General features: G+C 39.7%; 1 protein-coding gene and 1 pseudogene across 1 annotated transcript in view; one reads left to right on the top strand and one right to left on the bottom strand.

Annotated features, from left to right (window-relative positions):
• The window catches only part of LOC130840820 (phosphatidylcholine transfer protein-like), a 124,457-nt gene that overhangs the window by 37,252 nt on the left and 67,991 nt on the right, over positions 1-19,214 (top strand). Inside the window, exon 2 of the mRNA XM_057716755.1 lies at positions 17,718-17,884. Within this exon, the coding sequence (XP_057572738.1) occupies positions 17,852-17,884 (33 nt within the window). The 5' untranslated portion in view covers positions 17,718-17,851. The remainder of the gene's footprint in view (positions 1-17,717; positions 17,885-19,214) is intronic.
• On the bottom strand, positions 16,044-17,379 carry LOC130839561 (KN motif and ankyrin repeat domain-containing protein 2-like; annotated as a pseudogene).

The raw sequence follows: 19,214 nt of genomic DNA, 5'->3' as shown, positions 1-19,214 counted from the left end.
ATAACATTTTCCACAGAACTATAACAACTACTAAAATTCACATGGAATCTTAAAAGACCTAGAATTGCCAATACAATCCTCAGGGAAAAGAATAAACAGGAAGCATAACCCTCCCATACTTCAGACAATACCACATAACTACAGTAATCAAATCAGGATGGTACTGGCACAAAAACAGACATATGGATTAATGGAACTGAATAGAGAGCCCAGCAACAAACCCACACACCTATGGACAATTAATCTTCGATAAAGGAGGCAAGAATATACAGTGGGGAAAGGACAGTCTCTTTAGCAAGTGGTGTTGGGAAAGCTGGATAGCCACATGTAAATCAATGAAGTTAGAACACACCCTCACACCATATGCAAAAATAAACTCAAAATGGCTTAAAGATTTAAACATAAGACAAGACACCATAAAACTAGAAGAAGCAAAACATTCTCTGACATAAATCATACCAATGTTTTCTTAGGTCAGTTTCCCAAGGCAATAGAAATAAAAGTAAAAATAAAGAAATGGGACCTAATGAAACTTCCAAGCATTTGCATAGCAAAGGAAACCATAAACAAAACAAAAAGACAACTATGGACAGGGAGAAAATATTTGCAAATGATGTGACTGACAAGGGCTTAATTTCCAAAATATACAAACATCTACAATTCAATAACAACAACAAACCCAATTGAAAAATGAGCAGAAGACCTAAGCAGACATTTCTCCGAAGAAGACATACAGATGGTCAATAGGCTCATGAAAAGCTGCTCAACATCACTAATTATTAGAGAAATGCAAATCAGAACTACAATGAGGTATCACCTCATACCGGTTAGAATGGGCATCATCAGAAAATCTACAAACAGTAAATGCTGGAGAGGGTATGGAGAAAAGGGAACCCTCTTACACTGTTGGTGGCAATGTAAATTGGTGCAGTCATTATGGAAAACATTATGGAGGTTTCTCAAAAAACTAAAAATAGAGTTGCCATTTGATCTAGCAGTCCCATTCCTGGGCATATATCCAGACAAAACTATAATTCAAAAAGATACATGCACCCCTATGTTCATAACAGCACTATTTACAATAGCCAAGACATGGAAACAACCTAAATGTCCATTAACAGATGAATGGATAAAGAAGATGTGATATATATATATATATGTGTATATATACACAAAATGGAATACTAGTCATCTGTTAAAAAGAATGAAATAATGCCATTTGCAGCAACATGAATGGACCTAGAGGTTATCATACTAAGTAAAGTAAGTCAAAAAGAAAGACAAATACTATATCACTTATATATGGAATCTAAAATATGACAAAAGAACATATCTATGAAACAAAAACAGACTAACAGATACAGAGAACAGATTTGTTGATGCGAAGGGGAAGAGGGAGTGGGGAAGGGAAGGATTGGGAGTTCGAGGTTAGCAGATGCAAACTATTATATATAGGATGGATAAACAACAAACTCTTACTCTATAGCCCAGGGAACTATATTCAATATCCTGTGATAAACCATAATGGGAAAGAATATGAAAAAGAACATATGTGTATATATATATGAGTCACTTTGTTGTAGAGTGAAAATCAGCACAAGATTGTAAATCAACTATACTTCAAAACAATTAAAAAAAAGTATGTCAAATATTACAGGTATTTGTGGATTATAGAGTCACACACCATTTTAATTTTCTTTATTATCTTTGGCATTTTATAATTTTTCTTAATGAATATGAATTTTTTTATAATTATAAAAAATCACTTTATTTTTTCAAAGACAAAATGAAAATGTGAGTATGTTTGTTGAGGTCCTCTTTCAAAAGAAATGATGTGTTAAAAAGTGCTTTGATCCAAGAATTCGGGTGGGGCTGCTAAGTGCCTGAAAAGAATATTTTATTGATGGACTAAGAAAGGTGTTACTGAGCATTTTGTTTCTCTGGAATTCTGGCATTTCTCAGTCCTGCCACAAAGGGAGAGTTTAAATGAAGTTGTCACAATAGTTCATTCTTGGGTATTTCTATTGTTCTATTTTTCTTTTCCTAGAGGGCTTTCTGTATTCTTTTCTGTGATGTTACAGGACTGAGCTCGCTAACGGCTAAAGCTACATTCAGGAGGGAAGGTAACAAGGTCTAGGAAACAGTTTGTCTTAATTCATCCAGATAATCAAACCTAACTCATGTGAGGTTGGGGAAATCATTATCTCTATACATAATTATCCCTTTTGCTCAGTGTGTGTAGAAAATGGGGACCCACTATTCCTGAACAGAAGCTAATTGTCTCTCTACCAAAGCTGATTAAAATGTCTGTGGGTGTAGATGTGTGGTGTGTACAATCCTTCACTCTTCCCATCTGTGAGCTTGAAGCAGGGCAAGGAGGGCAAGATGTTTCTCCCTGGTCCTGCCCTTCCTGTGGGGCATCCATGGCACAGCACATAAGCGGGTCAGACCTACCAGTTTGTCATTTGCTGGTTGAAAATCCTTGGTATAAAGTCACATACTTTTAGAGTTAAAACATCCTTGTGTATTCAGTTTTAATCTTACCTTCCTTTCCCTGCCAGGTACTTTCACATACATCTGAGATTCTTAAACTGGGATGTGCTTATCCCTGGGGTATGCCACCTGAGTCAAGAGACCCTTGAAGCCTCAGGATCTCTGGAAATATTCCCCATGTTTACTCCTTGACGTCACATAAGTCCCTGGAAAGGTGTTTAAGAAGATGGGTTCATTCATGTTCCGTTAGCCAGTAAGATTGTGGAAGTAAGAGTTCATCTAAAAGCTTTACTTTATTTGCTTTTTGTTTGTTTGCTTTTGCAATGAGATTAATTAAACCATTAGTTTAATCTTAACAATAGAGCCTTTAGGCAAGGTGAGAGCCAGGAATTGTTAGCTGCCATTGTACAGAGAGTGAAGTGTATCCACTCCAGCCCAGAAACCTCACAGAATATGGCTTAACATGAAAACAAGGAAAATCTCTTGTACTTAGGAATCTAGAAATGGTCTTTTTCTGAATGAAAGGGACTACTATGGTTTGAAGGTGGTGTTTCTTTCCCCTTTTCATTCTTTTATATTTGAGTTGTTTATCAAAAAAAAAGAAGCAGTTGATGAAAAATTTGGTCTTAGAGTTGGTATAACAATGTGTTGGGTTTTATTATGCCCTGAGGTTATCTAAAATAGTCGGAACCCTGGATGCTAGCTGCCCATGTGACAGCTCCACATGGATATTTAATAAGCATGTCAAGCCCAACAAGCTCAAATTAGAACTCTTGTTTACTCAAACAGCCCACAAATCACCACCTCTGCGAGCTTTCTCTATCTTAGAAAATGGATCTCCCATCTACCTGGTTGTTTAAGCAAATGTTACAAGAGCTGCTCTCAATTCTTTGCTTTTGCTGTCCCCACAGCCAATTTGTCAGCAATTCCTATTGACATTACTTCCTAAATGTGTCACTAAATCACTGACTTCTCCTCCTTAATGTTGTTATCTCCCTGTCCCATCACCATCATCTCTTTTCTGGACCACTGCACTGGTCTTCTAACCCATCTCCTTGCTCCCTTATGATCTATTTTCTACCAAGCAGCAAGAATCATCTTTTAAAAAAATATTTCCCTGTTTTAAGTCATTCATTGGTTTTTCCATAGCAATTAGAATAAAATCTCTTATCCCTTTACCCTGGTTTACAAAGCCCTTCCCCCCCTCCCCCGACCTCAGCTCCTACCACTTTCCCCCATCACAGTTCTCTGGACCCCTGACTTTCTCTTCCTGAGTAAGCCACTCCATCAACCTGAGGGCCCTCCCCCAACCAGGAATGGGCTCTCATCTTCCCATGGCTGTTCCTTCTACTAATTTAGAAGGAATTAATTTAAGACAAACTCTTCTGATAAATCCCTTATAGAGACATTTCCTAAACACCCAATGATATAGGACACACTACCAGCCCACCAACTAGACATTGTTTATCACATAACCCTATTTTATCCTACTTAAATTACCTGGATAGCATATAGCTTTCATCAGCACCAGTGCCAAAGGCCAAATATAAGAACTATGAGAGCAGGATCCTCACCTGCGTTTTTACCATTGCAACACCAAGATTGCAGAGGAGGTGCTTAGTAATGCTGTTGCACAAACAGCAGTTTTTCATATGCTGTGTAATAGCAACTTGGGAGTCAATAGGTTGTTTCTACATGTTGCCTTTTGCAACTGGACTTCAGAGTATAAGGTCTCTGGTATTTTAAATCTAGGCTTAAATATCTGAGTGCTGTGCTGAAATGTGCCCTCAATATTTCTAGGACTTCCTCCTTGCATTCTATTAGATTCACTCTCCTGTTTGCTTTCAGGGCTACTTTGCCCTTACTGCAGGTTTGTTGTCACCCCGTATATATTACTGGATGATCACAGAAGGCTTCTTGGAAGAGGAGGTGTCCAAGCTTTGTTTTAGAAGTTGAATCAAACTTTTATAAATGGCAAGAATACGTATATATTGGGAGGTGAGAGGTGAGGTGGTGAGCGGTTAAGGACATTTGACCCGAGGAACAGCTTGAGTAAAATGAGAACGGCATGAAACAACATGAAATGTTAAAAAAAGAACAAACCTGTGAGCAATTGGGTGCTCTTGTGTTGTTGGGATAGTAGAATCTGGTACTAGGCTGGAAGGAGGGCCAAGAGCCTTAAGAGCCTAGGCTGACCACCAGGCTAGAGTTCTTAGATTTTCCCTATAAGTGATGGAGAGTTATTTGAGGCATTATATAGGGGATCTTCCTGCCACTTAGAGTGGGGAGTAGCCTCTGCCTGGGCATTTAGGTTCCTTCTATGTCCTGGCTATTGTAAATAGTGCTGCGATGAATGTTGGGGTGCATGTCTTTATGAATTATGGTTTTCTCTGTGTATATGCCCAGTAGTGGGAATGCTGGGTCATATGGTAATTCTATTTTTAACTTTTCAAGGAACCTCCATACTGTTCTCCATAGTGGCTGTATCAGTTTACATTCCCACCAGCAATGCAAGATTGTTCCCTTTTCCCCACACCCACTCCAACACTTTCTGTTTGTAGATTTTGTGATGATGGCCATTCTGACCAGTGTGGGGTGATACCTCATTGTAGTTTTGATTTGCATTTCTCCAATAATTAGTGATGTTGAGCCTCTTTTCATGTGCCTCTTGGCCATCTGTTTGTCTTGTTTGGAGAAATGCCTATTTAGGTCTTCTGCCCATTTTTTGATTGCATTGTTTGTTTTTTTGATATTAAGCTGGATAAACTGTTTATATATTTTGGAGATTAATAATTTGTCTCTTGATTGTTTGCAAATATTTTCTCCCATTCTGAGAGTTGTCTTTTCATCTTGTTTATGGTTTCCTTTGCTTTGCAAAAACTTTTAAGTTTCATTAGGTCTCACTTATTTATTTTTGTTTTTATTTCCATTACTCTAGGAGGGGGGTCAAAAAGATCTTGCTGTGATTTATGTCAAAGAGTGTTCTTCCTATGTTTTCCTCTAGGAGTTTTATAGTATCTGGCCTTTAATCCATTTTGAGTTTATTTTTGTGTGTGGTGTTAGGAAGTGTTCTAATTTCATTCTTTTACACGTAGCTGTCCAATTTTCCCAGCACCACTTATTGAAGAGGCTGTCTTTTCTCCATTGTATATCCTTGCCTCCTTTGTCATAGATTAGCTGACCATAGTTTATCTCTGGACTCTCTATCCTGTTCCATTGATCTATATTTCTGTTTTTGTGCCAGCACCATATTGTCTTGATTACTGTAGCTTTGTAGTACAGTCTTAAGTCAGGGAGTCTGATTCCTCCAGCTCCATTTTTTCCTTTCAAGATTGCTATTCAGGGTGTTTTGTGTCTCCATACAAATTTTAGGATTTTTTGTTGCAGTTCTGTGAAAAATGCCATTAGTAATTTGATAGGGATTACATTGAATCTGTAGATTGCTTTGGGTAGTATAGTCATTTTCACAATGTTGATTCTTCCAATCCAAGAAAATGGTATATCTCTGCATCGTCTTTTATTTCTTTCCTCAGTGTCTTATAGTTTTCTGAGTACAGGTCTTTTACCTCGTTAGGTTTATTCCTAGGTATTTTACTCTTTTTGTTGCAATGGTGAATACAAGTGTTTCCTTAATTTCTCTTTCTGGTCTTTCATTGTTAGTGTATAGGAATAGAAGAGATTTATGTGTGTTAATTTTGCATACTACAACTTTACCAAATTCATTGATTAGCTCAAGTAGTTTCCTTGTGGCATCTTCAGGATTTTCTATGTATAGTATCATGTTATCTGCAAACAGTGACAGTTTTAATTCTTCTTTTCCTATTTGGATTCCTTTTGTTTCTTTTTCTTCTCTTATTGCTGTGACAAGGACTTCCAAAGCGAAGTTGAATAGTAGTGGTGAAAGTTGACATCCCTGTCTTGTTCCTGACCTTAGAGGGAATGCTTTCATTTTTTCACCATTGAGAATGATGTTTGCTGTGTGTTTGTCACATATGGCCTTTATTATGTTGAGGTAGGTTCCCTCTATATCCACTTTCTGGAGAGTTTTTTTTTATCATAAACTGGTGTTGAATTTTGTCAAAAGCTTTCTCTGCATCTATTGAGATGATCATGTGGCTTTTATCCTTCAATCTGTTAATATGGTGTATCAATCATTTGTGTATATTGAAGAATCCTTGCATTCCAGGGATAAACCCCACTTGATCATGGTGTATGATCCTTTTAATGTGTTTTTGGATTCTGTTTGCTGGTATTTTGTTGAGGATTTTTGCATCTAAATTCATCAGTGATATTGGTCTGTAATTTTCTTTTTTTGTAGTATCTTTGTCTAGTTTGGGTTTCAGGGTGATGGAGGCCTCATAGAATGAGTTTGGGAGTGTTCCTTCCTCTGCAATTTCTTGGAAGAGTTTGAGAAGGATGGGTGTTAGCTCTTCTCTAAATGTTTGATAAAATTCACCTGTGACTCCATCTGGTCCTCCACTTTTGTTTATAGGGAGATTTTTAATCACAGTTTCAATTTCATTACTCATGATTAGTCTGTTCATATTTTCTATTTCTTCCTGATTTAGATTTGGAAGAATCTGTCCATTTCATCCAGGTTGTCCATTTTATCGGCATATAGTTGCTTGCAGTAGTATCTTGTGGTGCTTTTTATTTCTGCAGTGTCCGTTGTAACTTCTGTTTCATTTTTATTTTTATTTTATTTTATTTTACTAGAACTTTTATTGAGATACATGTGACATGCAATAAACTGCATATGTTTAAAGTGTACAATTTTATATTTTTTTCTTGTTAGTAATGCATATATGGCAATCCCAGTCTCCCCATTTCTAATTTTATTGATTTGAGTCCTCTCCCTCTTTTTCTTGATGAATCCTGCTAAAGGTTTATCAATTTTGTTTGTCTCCTCAAGGAACCAGCTTTTAGTTTTATTGATCTTTACTATTTTTTTGTTTCCATTTCATTTACTTCTTCTCTGATATTTATGATTTCTCTCTTTCTATTAACTTTAGGTTTTGTTTGTTTTTCTTTCTCTAATTGTTTTAGGTGTAAGGTTAGATTGTTTATTGGGGATTTTTCTTGTTTCTTGAGGTAGGAATGTATTGTTATAAAATTCCCTCTTTGAACTGCTTTTGCTGCATCCCATAAGTTTTGGATCATTGTGTTTTCATTGTCATTTGTCTCTAGGTATTTTTTGATTTCCTCTTTCATTTCTCCAGTGATTTCTTGATTATTTAGTAGCGTATTGTTTAGCCTCCATGTGTTTGTGTTTTTCACAGTTTTTTTCCTGTAATTGATTTCTAATCTCATAGTGTTGTGGTCAGAAAAGATACTTGATATTATTTTATTTTTCTTAAATTTACCAAGGCTTGATTTGTGACCCAAGATGTGATCTATCCTGGAGAATCTTCCATGTGCACTTGAGAAGAAAGTGTAATCTGCTGTTGCTGGATGGGATGGCCTATAAATATCTATTAAATCTAGCTGGTCTATTGTGTCATTTAAAGGTTGTGTTTCCTTATTAATTTTCTGCCTGGGTGATCTGTCCATTGGTATAAGTGGGGTGTTAAAGTTCCCCCACTATTATTGTGTTACTGTTGATTTCTGCTTTTATGGCTGTTAGCATTTTCCTTATGTATTGATGTGCTCCTATGTTGGGAGCATAAATATTTACAATTGTTATATCTCCTTCTTGGATTGATTCCTTGATCATTACTATTAGTGTCTTTTCTTGTCTCTTGCAACATTTTTTTATTTCAAAGTCTACTTTATCTGATATGAGTATTGCTACTCCAGCTTTCTTTTGATTTCCACTTGCATGGAATATGTTTTCCATTCCCTCACTTTCAATCTGTATGTGTCTCTAGGTCTGAAGTGGGTCTCTTGGAGACAGAATATATATGGGTCTTGTTTTTGTATCCATTCAGCCAGTCTATGTCTTTTCGTTGGTGCATTTAGTCCGTTTACATTCAAGGTAATTATCTATATGTATGTTCCTATTACCATTTTCTTAATTGTTTTGGGTTTATTTTTGTAGGTCCTTTACTTCTCTTGTGTTTCCCGCTTAGAGAAGTTCCTTTAGCATTTGTTGTAGGGCTGGTTTGGTGGTGTTGAATTGTCTTAGGTGTTGCTTGTCTGTAAAGCTTTTGATTTCTCCATCGAATCGGAATGAGATCCTTGCTGGGTAGAGTATTCTTGGTTGTAGGTTCTTGCCTATATCACTTTAAATATATCATGCCACTCCCTTCTGGCTTGCAGAGTTTCTGCTGAGAAATCAGCTGTTAACCTTATGGGAGTTCCCTTGTATGTTACTTGTTGTTTTTCCCTTGTTGCTTTTAACAACTTTTCTCTGTCTTTAATTTTTGTCAGTTTGACTGTAATGTGTCTTGGTGTGTTTCTCCTTGGATTTATCTTGCCTGGGACTCCCTGTGTTTCCTGGACTTGAGTAGCTATTTCCTTTCTTATGTTAGGGAAGTTTTCGACTATAATCTCTTCAAGTGTTTTCTCGGGTCCTTTCTCTCTCTCTTCTCCTTCTGAGACCCCTATAATTATCACCATTCTGTCTTCCAGGTCACTTGTCCATTCTTCTGCCTCAGTTATTCTGTTATTGGTTCCCTCTAGTGTATTTTTCACTTCAGTTATTGTGTTGCTTATCTCTGTTCATTCTTTAATTCTTCTAGGTGTTTTTAAACTTTTCTTGCATCTTTTTGATCTTTGCATCCAGTCTTTTTTCAAAATCCTGGATCATCTTCACTATCATTATTCTGAATTGTTTTTCTGGAAGATTGCCTATCTCCACTTCATTTAGTTGCTTTTCTGGGGTTTTATCTTGTTCCTTCATCTGGTACAAATTCTTTTGCCTTTTCATTTTTTATATCTTTCCATGGCTGTGGTTTTTGTTTCACACGCTGCCAAAGTATAGTTCTTCTTGATCCTGCTGTCTGTCCTCTGGTGGATGATGGTACCTAAGAGGATTTTGCATGCTTCCTGACCCAGGAGAAGATTTTTATAGGCCCAATTTCTTGCATCTTTTTTCTATCTAGAAAATCACTAAACTCGTTAATGGAGACATCTGCTCCTCCTAACCAGCAGCAACCTTCTTGTGACTGGCAGCAAACCTCTCCCAAAATGTGTCTTTGATTGCATGTGTCCCCCTTCACTAAAATCACATGTATACTGACTCTTCCCACCTCCACATCTTCAGAGTAATTCCTCAGAGATTTCTTAGAGGATGTCCCTTGGGCTATAGTCCTCATTTTTCCCCCAATAAAACTTAACTCACTAGTCTCGTGTTGTGCATTTTTTTGTTATTGTTATTGACAATTTCAAAAATCAACAAAGGGATCTGAGAAGACTTCTCTCCTTCACCTGAACTTTATGAAGAACCAGATCTTGGTGCTAGCAGAGACCTCTTATGCTCATTCACCTTCTCAATGAGTCCAGATGAATTTGGGTGAGCCTCTCCTTGTTCTTGCATCTCCCATATGGTTTGATGCTCCTGAGTTTTATTTGGTGTTGTATAATAGGTACCTGGCTCCCCAGTTGAAAGATATGGGAGGGCAGTTGTAAGACACAGGGGAGGATGTCCACCCAGTTGAAAGAAACTGGAGTTTGCTTAGTTCAAAGACACTGAGTGGTCTGGCCTAAGTAGTTAGGAGGCTGATCTGACAACTTTTCTCAGTTTGGCTGCCTTAATAGAATTTGTTGGCATAAAAGTGAAGATATTAGATGAGAACTTTTATCCAAAGAAGAGTGAAAAACTCCTCCCAGTCAGTTATGGCTTTCCCATGCAACTGAGAAATTTACAAGAGTGGTGGAGGCAGAGTCCTCATACCGTACAGAGGTCCCACAGGGAAATCCACTCATTTATTAAAAGACTTGATCATCGAGGAATCAGGAATAAGAATTGGCCATCCAGTGATCTGAGCACCAAAGGAAGAAACTGAGAGACTTTAAGAGGAGGTGAAACGACTCTAGGGTGACACTTAGAGGAGTTAAGCTCATAAGCAGCACACCAGCCCACCACACAATTTCATTAGTAAATTATACCCAACAAATTCATCTTCAAAGTGGCAAATAGAGCTTCTCAAACAGAGAAATGAGGTGGAGGTGCATCAGAAAGCCAGCCTCTGACTAATACCCCAGCCAGGTTTATGTACATACAAAACTTAAAAGTACTTACTTAATTGGGAAGGAAAGGAAATTTTGCCCTGAAAATGGACAATATGGGCTCTTTTATTTTGCACACAGTTACTGGAAAAAGCTAGCTTGATAAAACATCTTTTCAGAATTCTGACCCTGAGGGAACAAATCTTTCTAGGAGAACTTGCTTTTCTCTACCTGTGCCTTGAGATGTAAATGTTCTACCAGGGTTCTCAGGAACACTTATCTTATCTAGATCATCTCTAACTCCTGAAACTGAGGGGCAAAAAAAGGGGGGTAAAGAGATCTTTTAAAATTTAACATATTCTAACTGTCATTTTAAAACTAGTGAATTTTATATTGTAATACTGATTCATGACTAAGTTTAGAGAATGAAGTTAAGGGATCTCTGGTTGTGTCTGTCTTTGTGTCTATGTGTATGTTATTATCAAAATTAGTTTTTGAATTAGCTCTACATAATTAACTTAAAGGGAATTAAGTACTTGTATAAGTTCTAAGAAATATAAAAGGAAATTGGCCAGGATGAATTTCAGGTTCATATGAACTGGGAAATATTCAGTATTAAATTAATACCTGGTATTAAAGTTAAATTTTGTTGATTTAATTAACATAGACATATCTTTAGAGTCATCAAGATTAAGTATAATACTTTTATTGTACCTAGGCTTAATAGAAGTCAAATAAGATCATATTATATCTGTTGCAATTTTTTCAGCAAAAAAATTTATATAATGAAATTTGTATAAGTAAATTGTATTTAAATTAGATAAGAGCTTTTGTGTGAACTCTTTAGGAATAGTTATGTTTTAGGAATATCTAGTTAAAAGTGATCCAGATTTTGGTAAGTTGAAATTTTAGAGCTGTGCTAAATTAAGTTAAATGATAGAAGTTTATTGAATAGCGAGATGATTCCCAAATAAAATAAGATACTGAAATATTAATCACTGAACATTGGCTTCCTTTTCCAAAGAAACAAAAGGTATTTAGGGCTATTAATAAATATGTTTGGTGCCACATCAAGGTATTTTCTATAAAAAAAGCACATGATTTTAGAAATCATTATTGGCATTTATGTTTGCCGATCTATAGAATGCTAATGTAAAAGATAGTTCCTAATTGTTACTTCTTAATTTTTACTAGAAATTAATGTTTTTAAGAGTTGAGGATTTGAATTTAAATGTCATTAAAGCTACTAGAAATAATAAGAGAAACATTTAAGTATACAGTAGCAAAGTAGGATATGTGTTTTCAGTAAAAGAAGGTATGAGGAATGGAATTATATTTTGTTAAGAGAAAATAATTTAGTCTTAGAGCTGTTTGTTTCTGGATAGAAAAAATAATAGACCAACTAATATGAATAAAGAAACTTATGGAAGTTTTGTGGAAAAGGAACCCTGAGAAAAGAGTTTTGTGCATGGTCAAAATTGGCTAAGTTTAGAGTAAATTTGAGCAAATTTTAAAAGTATTCTGGTGCAAAATCAGAATTTGTTCTTTTTCTCTGTTAGGAAGACACTTTTCTTAAAATATTGATCTGCTTTTGACAATGCATTATAAAATTTATTCTACCTTTAATCAGTAATCTATTATAACTTTCTGTTTTTGCCTTTGAAATCTGTTGTCACTTTGGTGAAGTATTAATTCACAGTGAACTGTGATCCTATTTCACCAAGTGTTTTGAAACTTTTTTATATTTTTGACAAATTTCCTAAATCAAAATCTAATGAGATTCCTTTGACCTCTAGCTAATTTTGGAATGTTTCAAAGGACCCCTGAAACATCCCAAAGAGAGATATATTAAACTAATTAGGTTCATTTGGTATGTTACATTACATGGGAAGCATTGTCAAATGAGTAACAAATCTTCTTAGGTTATGTTGTATGAGTAAATGTTATTAATCTAGATATTCTAGAAATTATATGGAATTCCTAAAAATCTCATATGTCCTGGTAAAGTGTTACTGGTCATAATTCTAGTCATTATCTTAAAATGCTGTATGTCACAGTAGTAAACAAGTTTCTTTATCAGTTGCACTGTGAGCAGGTCTTTAACCATGCTTTCTTAAATATTTTGTCATTCCTAGACAGTTATTGTTTTATTATGATGGCTTTGCAAAAGTGCTTCCTCTTCAAGAAAATTCTTAGCAAGGACTTTGTGACAAGTACAGGATTCTAACAATTTTCAGATCATACCACTGAACTGAGTAAGAAATTAAAGAGTTCTAATGGGAAAACTGATGGCTTTAAAAAACTGTTAACAAAAAGGATTACTTATATAGGACTGCCTGAACTGGTGAATATAGTTATAATATTTATGGTTTCTGTATGAAATATTACTGACTTTTAATTTGTGTTTTCCAGATATAAGGAGACCTTTCCCCTCAAGCTAACTATGACTTACAGTAATTTGGTAAATTATCCCTTTCTAAGCAGAATTGAAATGATTGTCTTTTCTGTGTACCTAATCCTTCCAGGGATTAAAAACTCTTAGGTTTCCAGCAACTTTAAAAATCAGGTACGTTATAAAGGTCATCTCCTAATAGGTGCAAGAATCTCAAAGCATTTTGGGGACCTTGAAAAGGGAGAAATTCATCCAAATCTGTAGATATCTCAGGTGAAATGTGTGACCAGCCTTTGGTGTGGCTTTCCTTAACCTGATAAGGCTTTTGAAAATTCACTCTGAGCTTCCCTATGAAAGTTTCCTGCAAAGCCAATTTTAAAAGAGGCTGTCTGGTCAATCACACTTCTGTAACTCATCAGGCCAAGTTTACTGAAACCAGAATTATTTTGCAAACAAATTAGCTTTAATTTGACTATATTTGGTAGAAATTAGGATAATTTTAGAGAGAAAAAAAGATTATGTTTCAGTGGATATTAAATTCAAGATTTTTGATTTTGTTTTTTTTTGGGGGGGGTTAGTTTGGGGGCCTTACATTGTGTTCTAGATTCTTCTGTACTTTCCAGAACTTCCACAAAGCCTATGAATTGCTTCCATAGGAATATTTCAAACAAAAGCATAAGAAATTTCAAAGCCTTGGAGACACCCCATGGATGCACATGCCCAGCTGGCTACTGCTTCTCCCACTAATCTCTCTGTGGTGCTTTTGAAAGTAGAGGGGTAAATGAGACTTTATGGGGTCTCCAGGCCTCTCCCTGCCCCACTCACCTTTGCCAGCCTAAGGGGCAGGCTGCCAATCACCTCCCCTGCTGTTGGTTGCAGCAAGTAAATTCTAGATGCCAGGGAGGCTGGGCTCCTCCCTGTCTCCTCCCCACAAGCTACCTGTTGAGCTGACTGACCTAAAAGAACACATAGTCAACAACTGTCCAGCAACCACCTGGCTGCTTCTTTCCTTTCACATTTTGGTTGAAAGAGCCAACAGGTAACCTTTGAGCACCTACCAGCACATGGCACCATGCTGAACACTCAACACCAGATGATGCATTTAAACTCACACTCATCTGGTGATATGGGGCTGTCAAGACCCCCAATTTGCAACTGCAGCACAGAGAAGTTAAACAGCTTGGTCAAGGGCACAGAGCTAAGGTTCAGAGAAACCAGAATTTGAACCCAGGCCACCACGCCATCCAATCACCAGCCGCCCCTGCCCATGTTTTATTTCCTTCAAACATGTTTTCTCTGAATGATATTTCTTCACTTGTTTCTGGTGGTCTCATTTGTTTGTTGCTAGGGCTTTTGTCTGTCTTGCTCACTGCTGTGAACTGGTGCCTGGAAGAGCCTCACACATAGCAGGCCCTCAATAAATGTTTGGTGGATGAGAAGACATTAAAATGAATTAGCACGTGCCTGTTCTGCCCAAGCAAGGCAGATACTGGGGCTGGCTACAGCAATGGGGAGTTAAGTGGGACCCAAGGAAGAACTTGCAGAGGTACCAGCTTGCATGGGTGGGGACATGGCTATATCTGTGTGTCCTGCAGGCAGGAGGCCCCATGGCTGCCCTGGGAGGCATGTCTGGAATGGAGGTTGACTCTCAAGGACCCTGAAGCTGGGCCAGGCAGAGCCTCTGGCTGAGGGCAGAGTCTTAGGGCTGTGTGTTTGGTGTCTGGGATAGCCACAGAACAGAGAAGTGGAGTCCAGAGTTGGCCGGAAACAATATGGGGCAGCAAGAAAATAGAGCTGGTTCCCTGCCCTCCAGCCTGTGCCCTTGGGTCCCTCCATGGGGCTCTGGCCTGACATTCAAGTCTGGGATGAGGATCTGGGCCCCACCTGTGAGCCCTTCTGCAGGGTCAGGCTGTCCTGGGCTTAGATCCTGGCTCTGTGTGATACAAGACAAATGAAGCTTCTCCCCTAGCCTCAGTTTCCCCAGTTATAAACAGAGTTGACCTGAAAATCATCAGTAGAAGTAGCAACAACCACTGACTAAGCGGTTACTGTGTGCACTAATTCACAAGAGTCCTAGAGGTGGGCACTGTTATTATGTCATTTCACAAATAGGGAAGATGAGATCCAGGGACATGAGGCTACTCATTCAGGGTCACACAGTAAGAAGTGGAATTTGAACCCAGGTTGCCTGGCTGCACAGCTCCTCCGTGGGTGAAACACATCAGAGCCCTTAGCGCCAAGCTGGTGTTCAATAAAGCACAGCTGTTAAGATGATTAATCATTCTGGCAGCTTCTCCCAGGGGCCTCAGGATGGTGGTGCTGGGGTAGCTGCCATTTTACACATCCCACATCCCCTTTCCTGGCATTTCCTTGAGGGAGCATCCCCTTCCTCTCTCAGGATCTGGGTGAGGCTCTTCTACCCCAGGATGTGGCCCTGGGCAGTGAGGGACACAGTGATTAGCTCAGTGATGGGTATATGACCCAAGCCAGCCAAGGAGGGCCACCTCTGGGGTTTTTATTGGTGTTATCTGGATTGAGAGGCTCTCCTTCTACTGAGCTGTAAGGACAAATGCATGGAGTGGTGAGGACACTTTTGCCTGCCTGAGATAGAAGACTCCAGGGTGCACACAGAAAGAGAAAGAGGGAGTTAGAGATTCCTGATGGTACTTGAGCACATGGACCCAACTCTGCCTGGAGCTGTCACTAAGTTACATGAACAACACATTTCCTTTTCATGGTCAGATTGGTTCCTGCTACTTACTGAACAAACAGAGGGGATTCTCTGTCTCACAACCAACAGCCTTGGGGACCCTCTCCAAATACCTCTTGTTTTCTAAACATTTACACTGTGCTAGACATGAGCACACACACTTAACAGACACCCAATCTCTTCACTTGGTCCCTAGAGGCACTGAGTCAGTAGCACAATTGTCCTTTTTCCACAGCTGAAGAGGTAGTGGCTCTGAGAGCTGATGGAAGGACAGGGTTGGGGCTGGACCCCGGCATGCAGAGGAAGAAGGGAGGACCCTCCACCCCCTGACCCAGCCCACTAAGGCTCACCCACTGCTCCATTGCAGCTGCGCTCTGTGATGCTAACCTTCACCAGGTGGACATTGCTGGTGGATGCAGTGGGCGTTGGAAACACTATCTCCACCACCTCATAGCTGCAGAACACAGTGGGTCTCTCAGTCCTGCAAATGTCATTATGGCCCCCAGCCCTGCCCCATAGGGCTCCAGACTCTGGGCCCTCTGTGCAGGGGACCCAGCAGCTGTGCTGGCCACCACCTCCACCTCCCTTGACCCCTCCATCACCTGGATGGTGTCCACAGGGACCAGGCTGTCCTGTGGTGTCCAGGTCTGAGGCTGGAAGTCAGCTCGCTGTACATTGAGCTGCTTGCAGTTCCTGGAGCACTTTCCTGAGCTGGGCCTTCTGCACAGAGCTTAGTGGCATCAGCTGCCTTGCCATCTGGCACACCCAGGTCCTGCTCTCGGACCCAGGTGCTCATGCTCTGGGTCTCAAGCGCCACCAGGTCTTTGAGGGGGGGGCTCAGGGACATCCAGACAGAGCTTGCTGCCTCCCCAGGCCCCTGCGGGGTGCCTAGGAATTTCTGGTTCTTGAGCTTCACCTTGAGCTGCCATTTCTCCTCCTGCAGCACAGACAGCTTCACCTGGAGTACAGGGATCAGCTTCACCAGCTCCTCCAGCTGCCACAGCTTCTGCAGGGTCCCAGCCATCTGCTCCCGCACGTGGCCCAGGTGCTGAGAACTTGGCAGCATGGGCGTGGACAGCCCCTACTCTCACGGCATCGTTGGTGGCAGCCCCACACCCGCCAGCGAGCTCATGGAGCCGGCTGCGCTGCGGGTCAGACAGCCCAAGCTGGTGGGGGCGGCAGCTTGGTCCTCAAGGCGGTCAAGCAGCCTGCGTGCCACGAGCAGGGTGAAGCCGGCCAGAGCCTCCAGGATGGCTTACTGTGGGTAGAAGCCACAGCCACAGTAGGAATCTACCAGAAGCCAGGGCCATGGGGCAGGGGGCTGAGGCGGGGCTGGCGCTGCACAGCCACCTGCCTTAGCATGTGGCCCTTCTCCATGTAGTCCCCGTACTTGTACTTGAGAAAGACCAGGTCAAGGTGGTAGCCCTAGGGCATCTCCACAAAGGAGGGCAGGTCTGGTTCCTTGGAGGGAAGGTGGGCAGAGAGGCGTGGGCTGGGGTTCCCTGGGAAGGGGGCCGGCACATGTAGGATTTGGGCCATCCTCTTGCCAGCAGACACTCCTCAAGGGTCACTTGGGGGACTGTGAGTTAAACTGCCTGCAGCAGGGGCTGAGGCTTACCTTGCCCTCTTTGGCTGCTGCTGTTTCTGGCCTCCACCCCTCCTCCCGCCCCTGCCATGTGCCCTGCAAGACCACTGAGTTTTGTTGAGGTCTGTATTTACAATGACTCACTTATCAGATAGCTCCTGCTGTTATACTATGGTAAAGTTTAATTGAATTATTAAAAGAACATTCTAACTTGTTTCTGAAATTTATCTCTTTAATCTATATTTGGAGGAAGATATGAAGCACCATGACCTGCAACCGAGGAATTATGCATACTGGAAAAGACATCATTTAAAAAAAAAAAAAGGACTATCTCCAATCTAGATGGAAAGACCTTTATCAAGTACTCTTAACTTTCTGTGCACAGCAAAAAATGAAAGGAATTGATTCAGATTAATATTTCCACTTAGGGTCCCTGCACTGGACTGGTCTACAGAGAGGACTGCTGACCTCAAAATCACCTTAAAGGAATGCTCAAAGAGAGGAGAAACTAGCAGACCAACATGAGAAAAAGACGACATCTGAAGTAGACAGCTAACCCCAAATGCCAGACCAGGCCTGTATACTAATTATTTTGGTAATTGCTCACACTTTTGCCTATGAACTAAGTGTATTTCACAATCTTATGCAGAGTTAAATTAATCCAATTGTTGAGTTTATTATCAATTACCTATATCCAGTACTTCTGGATTACTTTGGTGGATTTCTCCATTTGAGGCTCCAATTGGATAGCCCTTAGGAAAGAATTCTAGAAGAAAGAAATTTTAGTTCTGTGTGCGCCACTATTGATATTACTGGATGGGACTCCTTCACTTGGCCAATCAATCATACTTGCTCTGATCATCACCATAAATATACATTTTCTTTTAAAGTTACTCAAGCTCAATCAGAGCAACAAGGAAAATTTCAGCCAAAGAATATAACCTCCCTCAGTTTTGGGCTGGATTTATGTGGCTAACACCAGGCTCTGATCGTTTAAGTTTAAGGCCTCCTCATGTTGGAACAAGGAAACTATACTAAGGATACTAGGAAATTTGGCTAGGTGCCTTGTGAACAATGCCAATATATCATTTCCTTTGAAGATAAGGATTGGTACAGAACAGAATAAGTCAGATGACCTGGAGATATACTGAGCCACACATAATGGAATTTCTTGGCTTAAATTCTTACTTATAACCTTATAAATACTACTAGCTATATTACTTCTATTCCACCTATTTTATAAGATTGTTGTTTCTTGCATTACCAAATGTGTGACTGAGTCTCTGATAAAATGGCTTGACTTGACTTAAAGCAGTTGACCAGATATATAGTTCTATGTAAGATCAATGATGGTAATAGTGTAACTTTAGATATGGGAAGAAGCATCAAGAGGGAATCATTTCCTGGACCATAGAGACTAACAAAACGGGTGGCCCAGAGACTTTTGGCTACAGTTAATAGGGCCTAGTCCGGTAATAGCACATAGAGTGGCCTATCAATGAAATCTTTGCCTGACCTAGGAATAAGCATTGTTAGCACCATGGGACAAAATAATCATGGAATGCCTCCCAAACCATGGTCCAATTTATGACCATGAGGGGGCACTGCCAAATCTTAATTGGCACCCTCTTGTACTACAAGAATGAAGTTACTAGCCACTGCAGTTGCTAACTTTCAACACACCCTGCAAGGAGTTCAGGGTGGAGGTCAGGAATGAGACGCTCTGTGCTCTGGAAATATCTGACAGAACAGGCCTTCAAACAGATATTTTCAGGAGCCCGATTTCTTGCATATTCTCACATCTAAAATGTCACTAAAGTCATTAAGCTACTTGAAAATAAGTTTCCAAAATATTTTTGGGACTTCTCAGTCTACATAATTCTGTGAGCCAATTCCTTGTGATAAGTTTTGAATTTGGACAGAAA

Source organism: Hippopotamus amphibius, chromosome 17 (assembly GCF_030028045.1).
Source record: "Hippopotamus amphibius kiboko isolate mHipAmp2 chromosome 17, mHipAmp2.hap2, whole genome shotgun sequence".
Classification (NCBI taxonomy): Eukaryota; Metazoa; Chordata; class Mammalia; order Artiodactyla; family Hippopotamidae; genus Hippopotamus; species Hippopotamus amphibius.
This window is presented reverse-complemented; position numbering and strand designations above follow the sequence as displayed.